The sequence below is a fragment of the Narcine bancroftii genome, chromosome 1, assembly GCF_036971445.1.
Source record: "Narcine bancroftii isolate sNarBan1 chromosome 1, sNarBan1.hap1, whole genome shotgun sequence".
Classification (NCBI taxonomy): domain Eukaryota; kingdom Metazoa; phylum Chordata; class Chondrichthyes; order Torpediniformes; family Narcinidae; genus Narcine; species Narcine bancroftii.
The window spans coordinates 391,435,157-391,457,384 of record NC_091469.1 but is presented as its reverse complement, the minus strand read 5'-3'; the positions used below and the strand labels follow the sequence as shown (position 1 = coordinate 391,457,384).

Genomic DNA, 22,228 nt, shown 5'->3' with positions numbered 1-22,228 from the left:
AGACCCACTGGCGGATCAAGTGGAGTTGAGGCAAGTGAACCCTCAGTACGTCTTTGTCATATTCCCAGATGGAAGAGAAGACTCGTTGGCTGCCAGGGATCTCGCGCCGGCCGGATGTGTGGACAATGTAGATGTCTATGGATCAACAAGGAGCGCAGCAGCAGTCACTAGAACAGTCGTTCATCAAGTCACCCCAGAGGACTATACCACCCATCCCGGAAATCAGGACCCTGGGTACACCCGCCCCACAAAATATCACCACCCTAGACTTGATGGCAGGACCTAATCCCATACAAGAGGATCCCCAGCCCACATGGCCATCTAGTACTTCCTACTCCCACACCTCCAAGAAAGGCTGAAAGGCAGACCGCACTCCCCATGCCTATACCACTACCGAGGAGGTCCAGAAGGTAACCGAAGCCACAAACAATTTTGGACTTATGAACTTACAAACAAGGGAAGGAGGACGTGGGGCGGGGGGAATAACAATTTTTTTTTAAGGGGGAGTGAATGTGATGATATGTAATTACACCACTAGGTCACCAGGGGTTATCCCGGTGACCTTGTATATAAAGCAGTCCAGAACAACAGTCTAGCCTTCCAGATTCGGCTTGCAGAGAGACAAGACCTCTTAGTGTACATATTAGTTTATTAAAGCTGTCTTATACTTGCACTGCTGGTGTGGTTATTGTCACCTTTACTTCATGAATAAAAAATCTGAAAACAGTAACTGCTCTAAATAGATGTAGTCAGTTCTCTTCCTGGTTTGATAAAATTATCTTATTTAAAAGTGATTTTAAATCTGCAAGTTCTCCAATGACATCAGTTGTCAGCAGAATCACAAATTGGAATGAGGAAGTGTACAGGAGGGAGATAGATCAGCTCGTTGAATGGTGTAACGACAACAACCTTGCGCTCAACGTCAGCAAAACCAAGACGATTGTGGACTTCAGAAGGAAGTCAGGGGAACATGACCCAACTTCATCAGAGGTCTCAGTAGTGGAGAGGGTCAAGAACTTAAATTTCCTGGGTGGCAACATCTCTGAGGATCTATCCTGGAGCCTCCATGTTGATACAATCACAAAGAAAGCTCGCTAGCGGCTAGACTTTGTGAGGTGTCTGAGGAGATTTGGTATGTCACTGAAGACTCTCAAAAACTTCAACACATGTACCGTAGCTATTTGCATCACTGCCTGGTGTAGAGGTGCCAACTCTCAGGTCAAGAATAAACTCCAGAGGTTTGTTAACTCAGCCTGTAATATCATAGGCACCAGACCTCACTCCATAGAGGACATCTACATAACCACCCAGGTCATGTCCTCTTCACTCTACTACCATTGGGGAAAAGTTACAGGAGCCTAAAGACAAGCACTCAATTGCACAAGGACAGTTTCTTCCCCACTGCCATCAGATTCCTGAATAATCAATGGACACGGTCTTACTCTTTGCGCAGTATTATTTTTTTAAAAAACTTTTTTATAGTAATGGCATCAGATGGTTGTAATATAAACGTTTGCACGATGATGCTGACGCAAATCAACAAATATCATAACTTGATCATGACACTAAATTCTGATTCTGATAACTTTTTAATGAAAGCTGGAAGGTGAAAATGCTCAAAAATGTTTGGTGGTTTATGTTGCAGAATACCTGCTTCCCAATGAGAGTCTATTGGCTTCTTTCTCTTTTCCCTTTAGTTTTTTCCCTTTGCTAGGTTGTTTTTGTGATGGAAACCTGCAATAAATGGAAAAATAAATTGACAAAATGACCACTAGATTTGAGGAAGTTTGCAGATTACTATAATTCAATTTTTCATCTTTATCTTATAGAAATGGAACTGAAAATGAAACAAAGGCAGAAAAAAATTCAACACCTTTAAAATATCATGCTCTTGGAATTGAAATAAAATATAAACAACATTGCAAAAGGGAGCTGGGTTACTTCCCCGCATCCTCTCCCACATACTCAATGTGGTGTAATCTTTTAAAGCCCTTAGGCAATGAAAATACTCCAAAATAAATCAATGAACTAAATCTTATATACACAGATTAGCATCCATATGATAAAACATCTGCTCTACCCTGTGCTTCTTGTGCTTAATCCCTGACTAATTAAGGTCAGCATACCATGCATCTGCTTAACTACCCTATCAATTTGCATAGCAAATTTGAGGGAGTAAATGGTTATATGGATCCATGGACTTGGACTCCAAGATCCTTCTGTTACTCCACTATGTACTCCACATTCAAATTTGATCTTCCAAAGTGTATAACTTCACACTTTTCCAATTGAACGCCATCTGCCACTTCTCTGCCCAATTCTGCATTGTGTCCACATTTCACTGTACACTATCTCTATACTATCCACATCTCCAACCTTTGTGCCATCTACAAAATCATTAACCTCCACTTCCTAATTGAAACATTTATTTGTCCACATTCTTTTGTATAATTCTCACAACTTACACAGCTAACCAGCAAACTTAGATCTATATATCAATTTATTTAATTAAGCACACACTTGATTCTCTCATACAATCATTGATGCAGATTGTGAACAGCAGGGACCTTAACACTGATCAGCTGTATTTCACTTGAAAAATAAACAGTTTATTCTTGCTCTAATTTCTGTCCATTAACCATTCACGAAAAAAACATCCCCATCCCACGTGCCATTTACAGAAAAAAAAAACCAACATGATAAACTGCTAAAAATCTGAATTGATAAACAGGAATTTGTCATCATTGCTGATTTACCCAAGGAGCAGACATTAATAGACTGCATTCATGTTGTACAGTTAAAGTTTTTTTTTGAAGTAGCAGAATTGATAAAGGAGAATCTGAAGATATGTATTTAGATTTTCAAAAATACTAGGCAGGGGGCTATGAAAAAATTGGAGAATGTAGCACATTTTGGGCACATTAATTTCAATATATGGTTCAATATATTTTAATATACAGGATCAACGTCTCTGAGGATCTGTCCTGGAGCCTCCATGTAGAAGCAAACAAAAAGAAGGCTCGCCAGTGGCTATACTTTGTGAGGTGTCTGAGGAGATTTGGTATATCACTGAAGGCTCTCGAAATCTTCTACAGGTGTACCGTAGAGAGCATTCTGGCTGGTTGCATCACTGCCTCATATGAAGGTGCTAACTCTCAGGACAAAAATAAACTCCAGAGGGTTGTTAACTCGGCTTGCAACATCACAGGCACCAGACTTCACTCCATCGAGGATATCTACATGAGACGGTGTCTTAAAAAACCAGCCTCTAACCTCAATGACCCCCACCACCTAGGCCATGCCCTCTTCACTCTGCTACCATTGGGGAAAAGCTTAAAGATGAGCACTCAATGGTACAAGTACAGCTTCTTCCCTGCTGCCATCAGATTCCTGAATAACCAATGATCCAAAGACGCTGCCTTACTTTTCCTGCACTATTATTATTTTTTTTTATTTTATTTTTTATAGTCATGTTGTAAGATGGTTATAATATGCATGTCTACACTATGATGCTGTTGCAAAACACCAAATTTCGTGACTTGTTCATGACAATAAATCATGATTCTGAATTTAATTTTAATTTTATTTAAATTTGCAGTATGTTAACAGGCTCTTCCAGCCTACAGGCCTGCACCATCCAATTATAACCACGAGACCCATTTACCCCAACAAACCACACATCTTTAGAACGTGGGAGGAAGTCAGAGCACCCAGGAAAACCCATGCAATCATAGGGAGAATGTGCAAACTCCTTATAGAGAGTGGCGGATTCAAACCCAAGTTGCTGGTGCTGTAATAGCATTGTGCTAACTGATACGCTAACCATGCCACCCTTTATGAAAGGTTAATGCACTCATTATTTCAAAAGTCATAAATCACAAACAATTTTTTTAAAAAAATGCATGCTAGAATACAAATTGGGGATTTGAAATAGAAACCTACCCAAAATCATGAAGCCTTTGCTTTGAGATTCCCTTCTGAATCGCAGAAGATCTAACTTTCCTTAAAGAAACAGCTCTGCTATCATCTGGAAATAAGAGTGATATTTTAGATGCAAGTCAGACTGCTGTGAGCAATGAAGAGGATTTTAGAAAAGAATATATCAGCAAAATAAATTACTAAGACTCAGACCTAGCCATTTTTCAGTTTTAAAACTGCTATCTGACACCTGCAGCATCAGATCCACAGTTCTAAGTTTCCATTTGTTCTTGACAGGATGAAGAAAATGTACAAAAACTTATAAAAATGGAATACATAACATCAGCAGTTTGTTTAAAAATAAATTGTCATCAAAGCAACAATTAAAATTACTGTTATAATCTCTAAAATAGATACAAATTAATGCAAATCAGAATTTAAGTATAAACCTTCTATTAATACTGTGGTTATACAACTTATTATCAGTTATTAAAATACAAAATGTAGGTTAGATAGAAAGAGAAATTGTGGGTATTTTCCACCTGCAGATTTTCTCATTTTGCATTGATTTTCCACTTGATGCGATGGAGGCAAAGCAGCACTCTGGCAGGATTTTGAAGGTGATGACACAGCATCCTGAGAAGAGCACTCTGAATGTGTCAAAACATGCTGGTTATGTTCTCCCAGAATTTGATTTTCCATTGCTGTATCAAAAGTGAAGACTGCACTGTTGATGACTGGAGACAATGAAGATGCACCAGAATCTGATGCTGGTGAGGATGTCCTCTTCGATGTTGGCAAGGGAGATCTCGAAATTTGCTTTGGACTTCCAAAGCTATCCAAAGGCTTTTAATTAAATAAGGGAGAAAATATAAAAGGCAAATCAATTTCAGAATAACACACAAAATGACAATCCTAGACCATGCCATGGTGACAAATGTATAAGAATGTTTCAATTGGGTTCTATAGGGATGATCCTGAATTAAAATCACAGAGGCAGTTATAAAAACAAATACTTCAGTCTAACATGCCTATGTCTAACAAGGTGTCTTCCTGAAATGGTTTCATATCCCTTTACACTTTTCCTTTTCATGAAACTATTTAAATTCTTTTCAACATTACAAATTGCTCTCATCTCCACCATTTCTTCTGATCTGTATAGCTTAATGCACATGCCCATAACTTTCTGCAAAATAATACCCCAGGTCCTCTTCAAACGTTTTCCTTCTCACCTTAAACCTATTTTTTTTCCAAAAATATACTTTATTCACAATAATTTCTTTACAATAAATCTGTTCAAGACTTTTTACATTCATAATGTCAATTATATCAATACATTCTCATCAAAGTGCATTGTGCATTGTTCTCTCAATACTCCGTTACATCCACTTTGGCACCTTGTTGTTTATCTCCTCTCTGTTGGTTGAGGGACTTCCCCTCAGTGCCCAGTAATAGGAGGACTAGACTGTGGTCCTTCCCATCAGAGCCCTTATGTTGGCTGCTCCAAGTCTCATTGCGTTCCTCAGCATGTACTCCTGCAACCTGGAATCTGCCAGTCGGCAGCATTTCCAGACCAACATTTCAGTAAGGTGAAAGACCCGACAGGTTTCAGACAGACCAAAATGCATCTTTCACCGAGTTGATCATCTTCCAGCAGTTTTGGATGTCGGACTAAGAGTTGGCCCTGGGAATAGCCGCTGATCAGAGGTATCTCTGTCACACTGCCACTGGGGATGAACTGTGACAAGGACCCCTGCATCCTTCTCCACAGACTCTTTGTGAATCTGCATTCAGCAAAGAAATGGACAACATCTCCACTCCACCGCACTTGACCTATGCCTCTAGCTTTAGAATCCCTACTCTGGGAAATATCCTGCAACAATCTTTCTTAACTATGGTTCTCATGATTTTATAAACCTCTATATTTTATTTAAAAATTGTGTCCATGTGGCGGTACACCACCGGCCTACTGCAGGGGGCAACCTCTGTACCTGCAGGAGTGTAAGGGGACAGGACAACACCTGGCCAGCTGTCAATCAGTCGGCCTGAATGGATCAAGCCCCACCCGGTCAGGTTTCAATCACCCTCCGGGATATGAGTCTGCACCGGCCTCCCGAGGCCTCACTCAGAGTTCCTGCAGCTACAGCCAGCCTGGTTCTGTGGAAGTCTTTGTGGATTAAATTGTGATGTGCTGTTAGCCAGAATCAGACACACACAAGGTAAAGACTGTACAACAGGCTTTAATCCACAAAGACTTCCACAGAGCCAGGCTGGCTGTAGCTGCAGGAACTCTGAATGAGGCCTCGGGAGGCCAGCGCAGGCTCATATCCCAGAAGGTGATTGACACCCGACCGGGTGGGGCTTGATCCATTCAGGCTGACTGATTGACAGCCGGCCAGGTGTTGTCCTGTCCCCTTGCATTCCTGCAGGTACAGAGGTTGCCCCCTGCAGTAGACCGGTGGTGTACCACCACAGTCCATACATGTAGTCAGTTACAAAACTGAAAAGATACAAATAGAAAAAATAAATCCATTATACACTTCATGATGGTAAATCCCCCACTTCATCTTCTTCAACTTTTAAGTAAAGGTAATTGAATTTTTGCAAGTTATTTAAATTATTATCTATACGTATGCTTAAATATTTTATTGCATTTATTGGCCACTTAAATTGGGTATCTCTTTGCCCATAAGTGTAATCCCCTCCCATAAGAGGTGTGGCGCCTTAAAAGTAGAGCTACAAGCAAAATGTCTGACTCAAATTGTGGTCAGAAAAAAACTGCTTTAATCAGTTTTACAGGCCAACTTTTATGTCACTTCTGGTTCGGCCGTCCTGAAACCGGAAGTGATGTCACGATGCTCCCGATGCATTCCCCAGTCTGCTGACTTCATCCCTGAGACAAAGGGCGTCCAGTGCCATCTTAACGCAGAACCCTGGAATGCATGGTCAGCCGGAATCATGGGGCGATTTGAGCATTAAGTCCCAACCCTTGGCTGCCGCTACAGTACCCGTCACCTCCCAGAATTATCAGCCGGAACAATAGTCTGAGTTTTGGTTTGTGTTGGGGGGCGTGACCACGGCGACGCAGAGGTGGAAGTGGCACTGGCTCAGCTGTGTCCACATGGGCGGTTTTGAATTGGCTCCTGGTATAAAGTTCATGTTTGTCCCCAATATCCAAGAGCAGGGTGGATCCGTTGTTTTTCAGCACTTTGTATGGACTGATGTAGGAATGCTGCAGCTGTATTTCCTGTGTCGGGCGGCGGTCAAACACAAAGTCTGCTGATTCGAGGCCCACCAGTATGTGCGAGGGTGTTGAGCCGTGCCTTGTGGTTGGAATTTGGGCCAACGCCCCTAGTTGCTGGTGCAAGTGCTGAAGCTCGTCTGAAGCTGTGGAGTCGGTACTGGTGGGCAATGGTGGCATGTCAGCTGGCACCAACAGTGAAGTGCCGTAAACCAGCTCAGCTGATGAACCTTGGAAGTCCTCTTTTGGAGTGGTCTGTATCCCCAAAATCATCCAGGGTACCACGTCCAGCCACTGCAGTCCTGTGAGTCATGCACGCAGGGCCTGTTTCAGATATCTGTGAAAACATTCCACTAGTCCGTTGGACTGTGGGTGGTCAGCTGTGGAGAAATGGAATCAGATGCCGCAGAGATGTGACAAGGCGGCCCACAGTGCCGAAGTAAACTGTGCGCCTCTGTCAGAGGTAATATGCACTGGTACCCCAAAATGTGGCACCCAGGTAGATAGGAACGTCCTGGTGCAAGTTTCGGTTATTATATCGTCCATGGGTGCGGCTTCAGGCCAGTGGGTGAATTGATTGACCAAGGTGAGGATGTATCTCTGGCCGTGTGATATGGGCAGAGGTCCAACGATATCTATGTGTAGGAACCTCTGGGTGGTCGGGGAAAGTCCTGCACCATGCTCTTGGTGTGTTTGTGGACCTTGGCCGTTTGACAAGACAGGAGGTCTTTGCCCACTGGGAGACTTGTTTTTTTAATCCATGCCAGACAAACTTGGATGCCATAAGTTTGATTGTCATCCATATCGATGGATGCGACAGCCTATGTACCTGGTCAAAAAGTCTTTTGCGCCACAATATTGGTACTACGGGCCGGGCTTTACCTGTGGAAAAGTTGCAGAGCAGTGTGGTTCTCTCTGAGCCCATTTCGATTTCTTATAAGTGGAATCCTGTAATTGTGGTCCGGGAAGCTTCCACCTCCTGCTGGGCCGTGGCTAATTCTTTCAAGTCCAGGCCCCCAGTGATGGAGCTGATCTCAGGTCTGGAGAGGGCATTGACATTGTCTTTCCCCAACACATGTCGAATGTTAATTCTGAAAGGAAAGACAGATGCCGCTGTTGTCTCACTGTCCATGGGTCTGAGATTTTTGGTGGGGAAAAAGTGAGGGGTTTGTTGTCAGTAAATGCAATGAACTGCTGTTTCTAGGAAATGGTGGGAGTGTTTCATGGCCAGATAAAGTGCCAACAGTTCCCGATTGAAGGCGCTGTATTTAAGTTCTGGGTGCCATAGATGGTGGCTGAAAAAGGCAACTGGCTGCCAGTGGACACTGACTCATTGTTCCTACTGATATCAGAGCCAACAGGGCATCCATGCATGGGTGTACTAACATTGCTGCCTTAACTAGTGCCTCTTTAGCTTCCTGGAATGCTGTCTCTGCCTTGGGTGTCCAAGTTAGCAGCTTTTGTTTATTTGTCAAGAGGTGGAAAAGTGGCAGTCACGGGAACAAAACAGTGGTAGAAGTTCACCATGCCCAAATACTCTAGCAAATCTTTGAAGTTCCGGATGGCTGCCACTTTAGTTGGCAACAGGGCTGATCCAGCAGATGTGACTGTACCCGAGAAAGTCAATAGTATCCTTACTGAATTTGCACTCGGCCAAGTTGACAATATGACTAAAATCCCAGAGCTTCCTGAATAAGAATCTGAGGTGCTGGCCGTGCTCTCCCTCCATAGTGCTGGCCACTGGAATATAGTCCAGGGAGACAAAAATGAAGGGGAGGTCTCTGGAAACTGCATCCACAATGCATGCATTGTGCCGCATTTTTCAAACCAAATGGCATCCTCAGGAATTCAAAAAGTCCGAATAGGGTTACAATGGCTGTTTTTGGCACATCATCTAGGTGAACAGAGATTTGGTGGTGGCCTTTCACGAGGTCTACTTTGGAAAAGAGCCATTTCCAATTTAGGTTTGCTGTGAAATCCTTGAATGTGCGGTATTGGGTAGCGATCTGGTACTGTCACATTGTTCAGCCTCCGGTAGTCACCGCATGGATGCCAACCCCAGCTTGCTTCAGGGACTACATATAGAGGAGATTACCAGGGGCTGTCGGAATACCTGTCGATGCCCAGCTCCTCCGTGGTTTTAAATTAATCTTTAGCCTATTGTAGATGGTCAGGGGAAGTCTCCTTGCCTTGGCATGAATGGGTGGTTCCTGGTCATCATGTAATGTTAGACATTGTGTGACAGGGTCTTCAAATTAAAATCCGGTGTCAGGATTTCAGAAAATTAAGTTATGACTTTCGCAAATTTGTCTGTAGTTAGGGTTTGTATGCGCATGGCTGGCCGCGTATTAGGCGAGAGTGGGCATGTCTGGAAAGTGGAGGCATGGACAAACTGGGGAAAAAGTGAGGGGTTTGTAGGTTTTTGGCCCTCAGGAAATCCCCCCCTAGCATTGGTTGGCATATAGCTGCGATACTGAAATCCCACCGGTAAGCCGAGTCTCCGAGTAACAAATGGACTGACCTGGTACCGTAGCTGGATAAAGGTGTTCCATTTGCTGCACGTAGGTTGAATTGTTTGGCCCGTGTTTCCTGTTCAAAGGTACTTGGAGGCAGGATGCTGTGTTCGGCTCCTGTGCTGACCAAAAATCTTCATTCGGAGATCCAGTTGACGGCGCAGAAGGAGTCCTATGTGTTTGCCAACTGCTGTGGCCATTACTGGAAGCTGGTGGTGCAGTTTTCCTGGTTGTCGGCTGAATAGGTACATGGTGGGATGCAACGGTGGGCATTCCAGCCCCATCTACTGTGGTAGAAACACCAACTGTCTTGTTGCTGGCATTTGGGTCCCCCTGACAGTCTGGGGTTGTGGGCGGTTGCTGAGGTGGACGAAGTAGTCGCTCTGTTGATTGGGGCTACCCGATGGACTGTTAGGACAGAGGTCTTCGGAACCCTGTATAATCTATCTGCTTTGGCTACCTCTGCATGAGGGTCAGAAAAATATACGTCAAACGGGAACAAGGCAATATCGTTGGGGTGGCGCAGTAAAAAGGAGGCTTTGTACATCAGGCATTTGGAGAGTCCATCGACTAGTGCTAGCATTTCACTCATTAGCTCAGAGGGGGACCTGTTCCCGAGTTCATCTTGGTTGAGGAGGTGCATCCTTTTTTCCTGTTCAGTCATGGAGAAAGTTCAGAGGAGGTGGGCCTTGAATGCCTCGTACTGACCTTCTGCTGGAGGGTTGCTAAGGAACAGTTTGACTTTAGTGGCTGACTTCTCATTTAGTGATGTGACGACTTATCAAAACTTTGTCGGTAATGTTGCGGAGATGGAATTGTGCGTCCATCTGGATGTACCACGCATGTGGTATGTGTGGCCAGAATGCTGGCAAAGGCAATCAGAGCTGGTTCATCTGCCATTGTGTAGGGTTCAGAGACTTCTGAACCATCAGGGTCACCAATGTGGCGTCTTAAGGACAGAGCTACAAGCCAAATGTCTGACTCAAGTTATGGTCAACAAAAAGCTGCTTTAATCAGTTTTACAGGTAACTTTTATGTCACTTCTGGTTCGGCCATCCCGAAACTAGAAGTGATATCACCGCGCATTCCCCAGTCTGTTGACTTGGATCCCGAGATGAAGGGAGTCCAGCGCCGTCTTGGCGTGGACCCCCAGAATGTGCGGTCAGCTGGAATCACAGGCGCGATTCGAGCGTGAAGTCCTGCCCCTCAGCTGCCGCTACAAGAAGCATAGTTTCGCATTTGTGGCAATTTATTTTATAGCCCATATTCTTCCAATCTTAGTGCAGCTTTAATAACGAAGTGGTGGTTGTGCCAAATATATCAAAACATCATCAGCAAATAAAATTCATTTTATATTCCTCTTGATTAACCCTAAATCCCTTAATGTCAGGATCAAGCCAAATTGCTTCTGCAAGTGGTTCTATAGCTAAAATAAATAGAGCAGGAGATAATTGACATCCTTGTCTACTGGATGTGCAGAACTGGAATGGTGCAGAAACTTGTCCATTTGTGACAATTTTGGCTTTAGGCTCATTGTATAACTCTCTAATCCAATTTAAAAAGTTTGTCCTAATCAAAATATTTCCAGCACTGTAAATAAGGAATCCCATTTGAGACGATCAAATGCTTTTACTGCGTCTAGAGACATGGCAACACTCAAATCCCCTCTCTTTTGTGGCAAGTGAATTAAACTAAGTAATCTAGTTACGTGATCAGCAGATTGCCTTTTTTTTTTACAAAGCTTGCTTGATCATTAATTTCAGTAAAAATTTTGTCAATCTATTTGCTAAATTTTAGAAATAATCTGATATTCTAAAATGAACAATGAATAGGTCTATAAAATGATAGTTTTATTGTGTCCCTATCTTTTTTTGGTATCACAGTAATTGTCACTGTTGAAAAAGATTCTGGGAGAGTATGTGTTTCCAATGCCTGATCTAATACCTTCATAAAAAGAGGAATCAATAATTTTTTTAAATTCTTTATAAAATTCAGGAGTGAAACCATCTTCTCCCATAGATTTATTATTTTATAATGAACTCAGTGCTTCCCTCACCTCCACTTGAGCGAAAGGAACGTTCAATTCTATCTGTTCTTCTAAATTTAACCTTGGGAGGCTTATTTGTAACATAAAATCTTCTATTTTATTATCATCACTTTGCGATTCAGATTGATATAATTTATAATAAAAATGATTAAAAGTCCCATTAATTTCGTATAACTAATTACATTCAAGTCTGTTTTTATTGCATTAATTGTTTTTGAGACCTGTTCTGCTTTCAACTGTCAAGAAAGCACCTTATGAGCTCTTTCCCCTTTGGGGGAGTGCTGAGAATTCACTATTAAGGTTTGGATTTTATACATCACAGAAGAGTGCTGAGCTCTGAAATGGATTCATTGGCAAATGGATTCAGCAAAGGCAAGTCCTGTTTTACAAATTTACTGGAGTTCTTTGAGGATATAATGAGTGTGGTAGATAGAGGGGAGCAGGTGGACATTGCTTACCTGAATTTTCAGAAGGTGTTCGATAAAGTGCCACATAAAAGACTCCATAAGATGAGGATGCATAGAATTGGGGGTGATGTATTAGCACGGATAGAGGATTGGTTAACCAACAGAAAGTAGAGAGTTTGTAAGCAGAGGAATTTTTCTGTTTGGCAATTGGTGGCGAATGGGGTGCCAGAGGGGTCATTGCTGGGCCCACAATTGTTCACAGTATACATAAACTATCCAGAAGAGGGGACAGAATGTAGTGTATCTAAGATGGTTGATGACACTAAATTGAATGGGAAAAAAATTGTGCAGAGGATATGGAAACTCTGCAGAGAGACATAGATAGGTTAAGTGAGTGGGCAAGGGTCTGGCAGATGAAGTACAATGTGAGGTTATCTACTTTGGAAAGAAAAATGGAAGATCATTATAATATTTAAATGGCAAGCAATTGCAGCATGCTGTTATGCAGAAGGACTTGGGATGCATGAATCGTAAAAGATTAGTTTGCAGATACAGCAGGTTATCAAGAAGGCAAATGGAATGTTGGCCTTCATTGTTATAAGGATTGAATTTAGGAGTAGAGAGTTTATGCAGCAAATATACAAAGTACTGGTGAGACCGGACCTGGAGTAATATGTGCTTGAGGAAGAATGTACTGGCTTTGGAGGCGGTGCAGAGGAGGTTCACCAGGTTGATTCCAGGTATGAATGGCTTGGCTTATGAGAGATTGAGTCGACTGGGACTATACTTGCTGGAATTTAGAAGAATGAGAGGGCATCTTATAGAAACATACAAAATTATGAAAGGCATAGAAAAGATAGAGGTATGCAAGTTGATTCCATTGGTAGAGGAGACTAGAACTAGGGGACATATCCTCAAGATTCAGGGTAGTAGATTTAGAACAGAGATGAGAAGGAACGGCTTTTCCAAGAAGGTGGTGAATCTTTGGAATTCGCTGCCCATTGAAGCAGTGGAGGCGACCTCTGAATATATTTAAGACAATATTGGATAGATTTTTTACAAATTAGGGAATTAAGGGATATGGGCAAAAGGCCTGTAGGTGGAGATGATCAGTGATCAGATTGAATGGTGGAGCCGGCTCGACAGGCCTGGTGGCTTACTCCTGCTCCCATTTCTTATGTTCTTCTGACTTTGCTGTTAAGGTTCAAATTTTATATTTGTCGTCTTAGACAACCCTTGGTTTCAGGGTGACATTTTTAACATTCAAGACTGGCATATAGAGGTAGTAGATCGAGCTGATGCATACCAGGTAAAATTTATTGCTTAAAAATGTTGGGGTCGAAGAGTATGACGATATACATATTAACAGCAAAACCTTGAGAATATAAAGGCTTAGGGGCTTAGATACATAATTTTTTTAAATGCCAAAAAAAATGAAATGAACAAAGCTGTTAAAGACAGGAAAACAATCCTAGATTTTCTGAAGAAGAAAATAGAATGCATAAGCAAAGAGGAAGCACCAAACCTGCAAAATGAATTTAGAATAATTAAAATGATACAACTTCATGTCCTTTTTGAGAAAAAATCAATACCAAAGAACTGATGTGGATCATTAGAAATAGATTGAGTTAATTACGATGCCTCTCAAACATAGATTCATTGAATAATACAGCATGGAAATAGTCCCTTCGACCAAAATCGACCATGCCAACCAAGATGTCTATTAAAGCTAATCCCATTTGCCCATATCCCTCAAAATTTTTCTTCTCTATGTAGCCAATGTAGGGCACTACCAGTAACCACAGAGACAAGCTGAAGAAACAATGCACAGAAGAACCACAAGATAGGAATGGCAGCAAGGGAAATGTAGCTCGACCTTTATGGCCCAGGACCACAGGGGAGGAGTCATAAGGTACGAGACAACCGTTGGTGGGCCAGCTGCATATATACAACTGACAATGATAACTATATACAATGAAGGAAACATATCACCATATTCACACCTCCTTTTAGAACAGAACCCCCACTTAGACCCGGAAGAGAAAAAAAAAAGCCAAGACTAAAGATTCAGTCTCACTGGTGACCTCCTCCGTCTACGGGACCTGCGGGGAGCCGGGGTGGGAGTAGTCTGCTGTTCTGCTGTCTACAGGCAGGGTCATCGTTGGACTAGATGGAGAGGGTACTGTCTGTGTCAGGGTGATGTTGGTCACAGAACTGAAGGGAGGCGGGGTCAGTGCCCTGATGGGAGCCGGTCCCGTTGGACTGAGGTCCGCGGGGGGTGGTATCCCAGGTGAGTCTGCTCCTAACAGTAAGTCCCATTGCGGGGTATAGGTGAACGGGGGAGTAATGAGTGGTTCCAGGCTCTTTGGCATGCGCTAGATCATGGACGGGTACAGTGCACTCTTGGCCATCGGGGTACCTCACAAAGGCATACTGAGGGTTCGCACCTCTTCGACCAATGGATCGGTCTTATGGCCCTTCACATGCCGCCTGAACAGGATCAGACCTGGTGTCACCAACCATGGAAGAATCGGGGAACCATTTGCCAACTTCCGAGGAAATCAAATTAAGGTACCACATGGAAGGTTAGTTAGGAAGTACGAAGTTAGTTAGTTCGAAGTCTTTAGGTATAAATTTTAAGATAGTCAAATGGATTGAACATTGGCTGAAAGGAAGAGGCCAGAGAGTGGTAGTGGATAATTGTCTGTCAGGTTGGAGGCCGGTGACCAGTGGTGTGCCTCAAGGATCTGTATTGGGCCCATTGTTGTTCGTTATATACATTAATGATCTAGATGATGGGGTGGTGAATTGGATTAGTAAATATGCAGACGATACTAAGATAGGTGGAATAGTGGATAATGAAGTAGGTTTTCAAGGATTGCAGAGGGATTTGGGTTGCTTAGAAAAGTGGGCTGAAAAATGACAGATGGAATTTAATGCTGATAAGTGTGAGGTGCTTCATTTTGGTAAGAAGAATCAGAATAGGACATATGTGGTAAATGGGAGAGCATTGAGGAATACAGAAGAGCAGAAAGATTTAGGAGTAACGGTACATCGTTCCCTGAAGGTAGAAACTCACGTGAATAGGGTGGTGAAGAAGGCTTTTAGTATGCTGGCCTTTATCAATCATTGCATGGAATATAGGAGTTGGGAGGTGATGTTGAGATTGTATAAGACGTTGGTGCGGCCTAATTTGGAGTTCTGTGTGCAGTTCTGGTCGCCTAATTATAGGAAGGATATAAACAGAGTGGAGAGAGTGCAGAGAAGGTTTACCAGAATGTTGCCTGGGTTTAAGCATCTGGAGTATGGGGAGAGATTGGACAGATTGGGTCTTTATTCTTTGGAGCGTAGAAGGTTGAGAGGGGATTTGATAGAAGTATTTAAGATTATGAAAGGGATAGACAGAATGGATGTGGATAGACTATTTCCGTTAAGAGGAGGAAAGATTAAAACAAGAGGACATGAGTTAAGAATTAAGGGGCAGAGGTTTAGAGGTAACATGAGGGGGAACTTCTTTACTCAGAGAGTGGTAGCTGTGTGGAATCATCTTCTGGGAGAAATAGTGGCGGCGGAGTCAATTGTATTATTTAAGAAAAGGTTGGACAGGTATATGGATGAGAAGAAGATGGAGGGTTATGGGCATTGTGCAGGGAGGTGGGACTAGAAAGGGGTGTTTGGTTCGGTGTGGACTAGAAGGGCCTAATGGCCTGTTTCCGTGCTGTAATTGTTATGTTATGTTATGTTATGTTATGTTTGTGGCGGTACAAAGGAGCGAACGGATGGCATGCAATGCCTCTGGCAGGACATCCTGCCAGCGTGACACTGGAAGATCTCTGGACTTCAGGGCCATGAGCACAGCTTTCCAAACGTTGATGCTCTCCCATTCCACCTGTCCATTACCCCTGGGGTTATAACTGGTGGTCCTACTGGTGGCTATGCCTCTAGCGAGAAAGTATTAGCGCAGCTCCTCACTCATAAATAAGGAACCCCAATCACTGTAGATGTAATCTGGGTACCCAAACAGAGTGAAGATACTGCGTAGTGCCTTAATCACTGTGACCGAGGTCATATCCAGACAGGAGATGGCAAAAGGGAACCAGGAGTATTTGTCAATAACATTCAGGAAATAAAAGTTCCTGTTTTATGAGGGAAGAGGGCCCTTGAAATTGACACTCAGTTGTTCGAATGGCGAGTGGTCTTAATAAGGTGTGCCGTGTCAGGTCTGTAGGACTGCGGCTTGGATTCTGCGCAGACCCAACAGCATCTGGTCACAGACCTGACATCCTTGACGGAGTACGGGAAGTTCCGAGTTTTGATAAAGTAGAACAGTCTCGTAATTCCGGGGTGGCAGAGGGAATCGTGTAGGGCTTGAAGACGGTTGAGATGCGTGCTGGCGCATGTCCCCCGGGATAGAGCATCAAGCGGATTGTTGAGTTTACCTGGCTGGTACAAGATATCATAATTATAGGTTGAGAGCTCAATTCTCCACATGAGGATCTTATCATTCTTGATTTTACCATGCTGCTTCATGTTGAATATGAAGGCAATGGCCCGTTGGTCCGTCAGCAGGGTAAATCATTTCCCAGCCAGGTAAGTGGTGCCAATGGCATACCGCCTCAACAATCACCTGCACCTTCTTCTCGACCAAGGAGTGCCGTGTCTCAGGGCCATGGAGGGTACGGGGAAAAAAAGGCTACTGGCCTGTCTGGTTTAGTGTGGCAGCCAGCGCTAAGTTGGAAGCATCATTCCCCACCTGAAAAGGGATGGATTCGTCCACGACATGCATCGTAGTCTTAGAGATGTCCTTCTGGATCTGATGAAAAGCAGCCTGGGACTCCGCCGATAATGGGAACGCTGTGGACCTAATGAGGGGGCGGGCCAATTATCGCCATAGTTGGGCACTCATTACGCATAGTAGGAGAACAGCCCCAGGCACCTCTTTAGTGCTTTCAGGGTGTTCAGGACTGAGGCAATGACACCATGTGCCACGACACATCCTAGGAGAGCCAGTTGATTGGTATTAAAGACACACTTGTCTTCATTGTAGTCAGATTGAGGGACTTTGCAGTCCACAGAAATTTAGCTAGGCTGACATCGTGGTCCTGCTGATCGTGGCCGCAGATGGTAACATTATCGAGGTAGGGGAAGGTCGCTGCCAGATTGTGCTCCTCCACCATCCTGTCCATCACCCTCTGGAACGCGGAGATGCTGTTGGTGACACCAAACGGAACCCGAAGAAAATGAAAAAGTTTTCCGTCAGCCTCAAAACCTGTATAAATTCAGTCACTGGGGCGGAGGGGAAGCTGGTGATAGGCCGACTTAAGGTCAATAGTCGAGAATACGTGATATTTCGCAACGTTATTGACCATGCCGGCTATCCAGGGAAGGGGGTAAGCATCCAGCTGGATGAAGCGATTGGAAGTTCGACTGTAATCAATGACCACCCATGGTTTGCTCCCACCCCTGATCACCAGAACCTGGGCTATCCAGGGGCTGGTACTCGGGGGGGTGATCCCCTCCGCCAGGAGCCGCTGAACCTCAGCCCGGATAAACTGCATGTCCTTGGCACTGTAGCGCCTGCTCTCGGTGGCGATGGGTCAATAATCCGGGGTGAGGTTCATGAATATCAATGGAGGGGATACCCAAAGGGCGGTGAGGCCACAGGCCGGAGCTGGGGACTGCAGTCGAGGTGAGGGGTCCACAAGTCCTCACTGTGAGGAGCACCTGAGGGCCTCCAAACGCCATTGTCACTCTCTTGAAAGTCAAGCCCAAGAGGATCGATGCGCAGAGTTGGGGCATAACGTAGCGAGAAATTATTGAAACGCTCATCCCCTACCTTCAGAGATGCAACTCAATACCCCCTGATGTTAGTTTGGTGATCTTTGGCTGCCAGCGATATCGAGCCACTCATCGGACAGATTGGGAGCAAGAGTCTGTGGGCAACATCTGGGTGAATAAAGTTCTCCATACTGCCACTGTCAAATAGGCAGTTCATTTTATGTCCATTCACCACAATATGCATAATTGAGTGCAGATGAGGACTGGTCTGATTCAGCATTACAGATCCCAGGATTGGTGTGCTGTCTTCGTCATCAGCTTGGAGGCCCGATGGCGGCCTCCATGTTGACCATGCGGTCATGGCTGCCAAGGTTGAGGAAGAAGGTGGAAGTGGCATTGGCGGAGTGGGCTGCGCCTGCGCAGACCATGCAGAAGGCGGGGGCTGTGGCGGGTAAGATAGCGTCCCTCTCTGTGCGCACACGGTCTGTATCGGAAGTAGGGGTGGGATCTGTCCATCGGCCATACACGCCGCACTGCTTTGAGCGGAGGTCTTAGCTTGATATACCCGCAGATAGTGTCCCCTCTTTCCGCAGCCTGAGCAACTTGCGCCCCTCGCGGGACAAAGTCATCCTGGGTGCTTCGCCTCCCTGCAGAAAAAAAGCACTTCATGCGTTCGGTAACCACCACTGCCGTTGTCGGGTCACCCGAATCTGATGCCGTATCCCAAGATGGCAGCATTTTTGGTGCGCAACTGGAGGGCCCACTTTTGCCCACGATCGATTCTGCGTGGCGCTGGGCCGAGTCTAGAGTCCTGATTAACTGTATGGATCACTTTAGTGGCAACTGGTCTTCTTTGAGGAGACGCTGCTGAATGTAATCAGACATCAATCCCGACACGCAAACGTCCTAGACTAGGTCTTCGATGCACCGGGCCACCAGTACAGGAGCCAGTGAACTACCCCCACAGTCTTTCCCCAGCACAAGCAGGGCACAAAATAATTCTTCAGCCGACTCACCAGGTTGTTGCTTGCGGGAAGCCAAGAGATAACGTGAGTAGGTGTCATTGATCCTCGGTTTATAGAGGGCCTGGAGCTCAGCCACCACCTCGGTGTACGTGGCGCAGCCCCTGATTGCCTGGATCGCTCGCTGGCCGACTGTTGCTTGCAGCATCTTGAACTTCTTTTCATCAGACTCCACCAGGTCGGCAGTGGCCTTGAGGAAATTACCTCAACAGCTTATCCACTGTTCTTAAAGTTCAGACGCTCCTGGGAGTTGGGGGTCCACTTCCAGTCGATCGGGGCACAGCAGTTTCTCCATTACCAGAGAGTTAATTTCTGTGTATTAAAGTGTAGGGCACTACCAGTAACCACAGAGACAAGCTGCGGAAACGATAGGCTTTAATACACAGAAGAACCTTGCTGACCCGGATCCCAGGAATGGCGGCAATGGAAAGGTAGCTCGACCTTTATGGCCCAGGACCATGGGGGAGGAGTCATCCGTGGGCAGGCCAGCTCCATATATCCAACCGACAATGATAACTATATACATTGGAGTAAACATATCACCACACCTAACAAAATGTTTTTTCAAACATGCCTCCTCTCACCTACTCTGGCAGTTTGTTCCATGTACCCACATCTCTCCATGTAGAAAAATTTGCCCTTCATATACCCTTTAAATCTTTTCTCAAACCCTCTAGTTTTAGATTCTGCTACCCTGAGAGAAAAAAAAACTGTGACTATATATTACTTCAATGCCCCTCATAATTTTATAAACCTCTATCAGGTCGCCACTCAGTATCCTCTGTTCCAGGGAAAAGTCACAATTTACCCAATCTCTTACAATTCATGAAACATGCTTGTGAAACATTTCTGTAATTTTAGCTTAAACTTGATCTTATAGGAAGTACATCATTAACCAGAATAGCCAAGTGCAGTTCATCCAACAACTTGTACAATTTTAACGTGACATCCCAACTCTTTTACTCAATGCCATGTGCGATACATCTTCCTCACTGCCCTGATCATCTGTGTTGCCACTTTCAGCACATACTACAGAATATGCTTGTCTTGAAAGTTCTCTCTTAATAACACTTCCTAGTACCCTTACTGTGTATGCTCACCTTACTTTCTGCCCATTGACAAATCATTAATCATGTTAACTACATCACCATTCAATAGTTAATATGGATAACAAACAGGGGACCATCACTACTTGTCACAGACTTCCAATCAGAAAAGAAATCCCTCTCACTCCTTCCAATAGGCCAATTTTAAATCCAATGCAGCAACTCCCTATAGACCCCAAACGATCGAACTTTCCAGTCAAACCTGCTACATGGGACTTGTCAAAACCCTTGTTAAAGTCCCTACACACAATGTCCAGTATCCTGTCTCATTAATACTCTTTGCCACAACTTCAAACTATAAATTCATCAGATGCAAACACATGCTGATACTTCCAATCAACCACTGCCTGTCCAAATGCCAGTAGATCCACTTGAGTGCAGAGAATTTTTTTTTGCCCATAATAAGGGCATCAGTAATCAGAGGACATAGGTTTGGGGTGGGTGGGGGAGAAGAGATTTGGCCTGGTTTTGCGCAAGGGGTGGTGATTGTGAGGACCAGGCTGCTAGGGAAGGAAGTTAGGGCAGGGACTGTTGTAATATTTAGGAAACATAGTGGACACATGGACAAGATGGGTTTAGAAGAATATGGACCAAATGTATGTAGGTGGGACTAGTGTGGGTGGCATAGCTTGGTCAGCATGGACAAGTTGGCCTCAGAGGCCTGTTTCTGTATTGTGTGACTCCATGACTATCGTGCACTTGAACCTCCCCTTGTTACACTAATCTGGGGTGGCTTTGACACCACAAAAAGACTGTCTGCACTACTACAAAGTCACTTATCTTTTGCACAAGGATAACTGAAGGAATAGATTCTGTCCCTCAGAATCCCCTCCAGTAATTTTCGAATCACCAGTTGCTTTCACAAATTAATGAATTTTAATCATCATTCAAGAACAAGTATGTTTATAAGATGTGCTGTTTTTACCTTCCGTTCAAGACTATCATCACCATCAGTTGAACTAACACTGTCATGTAGCTGAGATCTGGAGGGACGTTGTCGCTTAGATTTGGCTGAAAGATTAACTCGAGCCTTTAGTGCTTTACTGTCTAGTCTTTCTGTTTCAGGCACTGCTTTGTTGAAATCTGTAATGAAATAAATGATTCCAGTTTAACAGTCAATAACAGGAAATCAGATAACAGGTGCTAATTAGTAAATATTAATAGATTGAGAATTAGAGTTATACACTATAAAACAGGCCCTATGGCCGAAATCATCCAGTCCAACCAAGTTCGCATTCTTAAGTTAATCCCATTTCCTTGCATTTGGTTCAAATCTTTCTAATCCCCACTCGATGCATCTGTCTAGATGTCTTTTGAACATTGTATCTGGTTCTGTGGCCTCCCATGGCAGTTCATCTCCCAAATACAGAGTACCCTGTAAGTGAAAAAGTTGCCCTCAGGTTCTCTTAAATCACTTGTCTGTCACTTTAATCCTATAAACTCCAGTGAATTGTCCACACTGACAGCTGAAGACCACAAGCCCAAATGAAGCAGGAAAAGAAGAAGACAATTCAGCTACTTGAACCCTTCAGCTTTTCGATAAGCTCATGGCTATCTAATATTCTTTGTTTATATCCCACAATTCCTGATTCCATTACTGATCAAAAATCATAATTGCAAACAAACCCAAGGACTCCATCCCACGGCTTTCTCCCCATACAGCAAGGACTGTCAAAATTCAAAATCCTTGGAGGGGAAATTTATTCTAATCTTGCTCTCATATAAGCACCTCATTATTTGGAGATTACACATTCTTTCAGAAGAGTAAATATTGTCTCATCTCTTATCCAACTAAAAATCTAAAATCTTCCAGTGAAATCATCTCTCATTCTTTTAATCTTCAATGAACAGATACCCTCCTTAACCTATATTAAGAGGACAACTTCTCCATATCTGGGATCATGCTAATGAACATTCTCTGAACCAATTTGAAAAAGATCTTTCCTTAAATGGTATGATCAAAATCAAACATGTTACTCTAGATATGATCTCAAATTTTGTACCACCTTGAAATAAAGGCTGGATGATTCCTTCCCACTTACCTGTTGCATGCGTGTGTTGGCTTTCTGTGCATCATGCACAGATACCCAAACCCCCTTGGTCATATAGTACAGAAATTGATGGTCAGGCCATTGAGTCTTTATCAACTATAGTAATCCCACCAATCAGTACTTCATTCTTAGCCTTCCATGGTGA

At 43.8% G+C, this 22,228-nt stretch overlaps 1 protein-coding gene across 4 annotated transcripts in view; it reads right to left on the bottom strand.

The window, feature by feature from the left end:
• ppp1r9a (protein phosphatase 1, regulatory subunit 9A) overlaps nt 1-22,228 on the bottom strand; it is a 201,064-nt gene that overhangs the window by 69,990 nt on the left and 108,846 nt on the right. For all 4 annotated transcript variants that reach the window (XM_069913666.1, XM_069913668.1, XM_069913670.1 and 1 more), the window contains 4 exons: nt 20,958-21,115; nt 4,461-4,764; nt 3,943-4,027; nt 1,651-1,734 (listed from right to left, as the gene is read on the bottom strand). In XM_069913666.1, the coding sequence (XP_069769767.1) occupies nt 1,651-1,734; nt 3,943-4,027; nt 4,461-4,764; nt 20,958-21,115 (631 nt within the window). The remainder of the gene's footprint in view (nt 1-1,650; nt 1,735-3,942; nt 4,028-4,460; nt 4,765-20,957; nt 21,116-22,228) is intronic.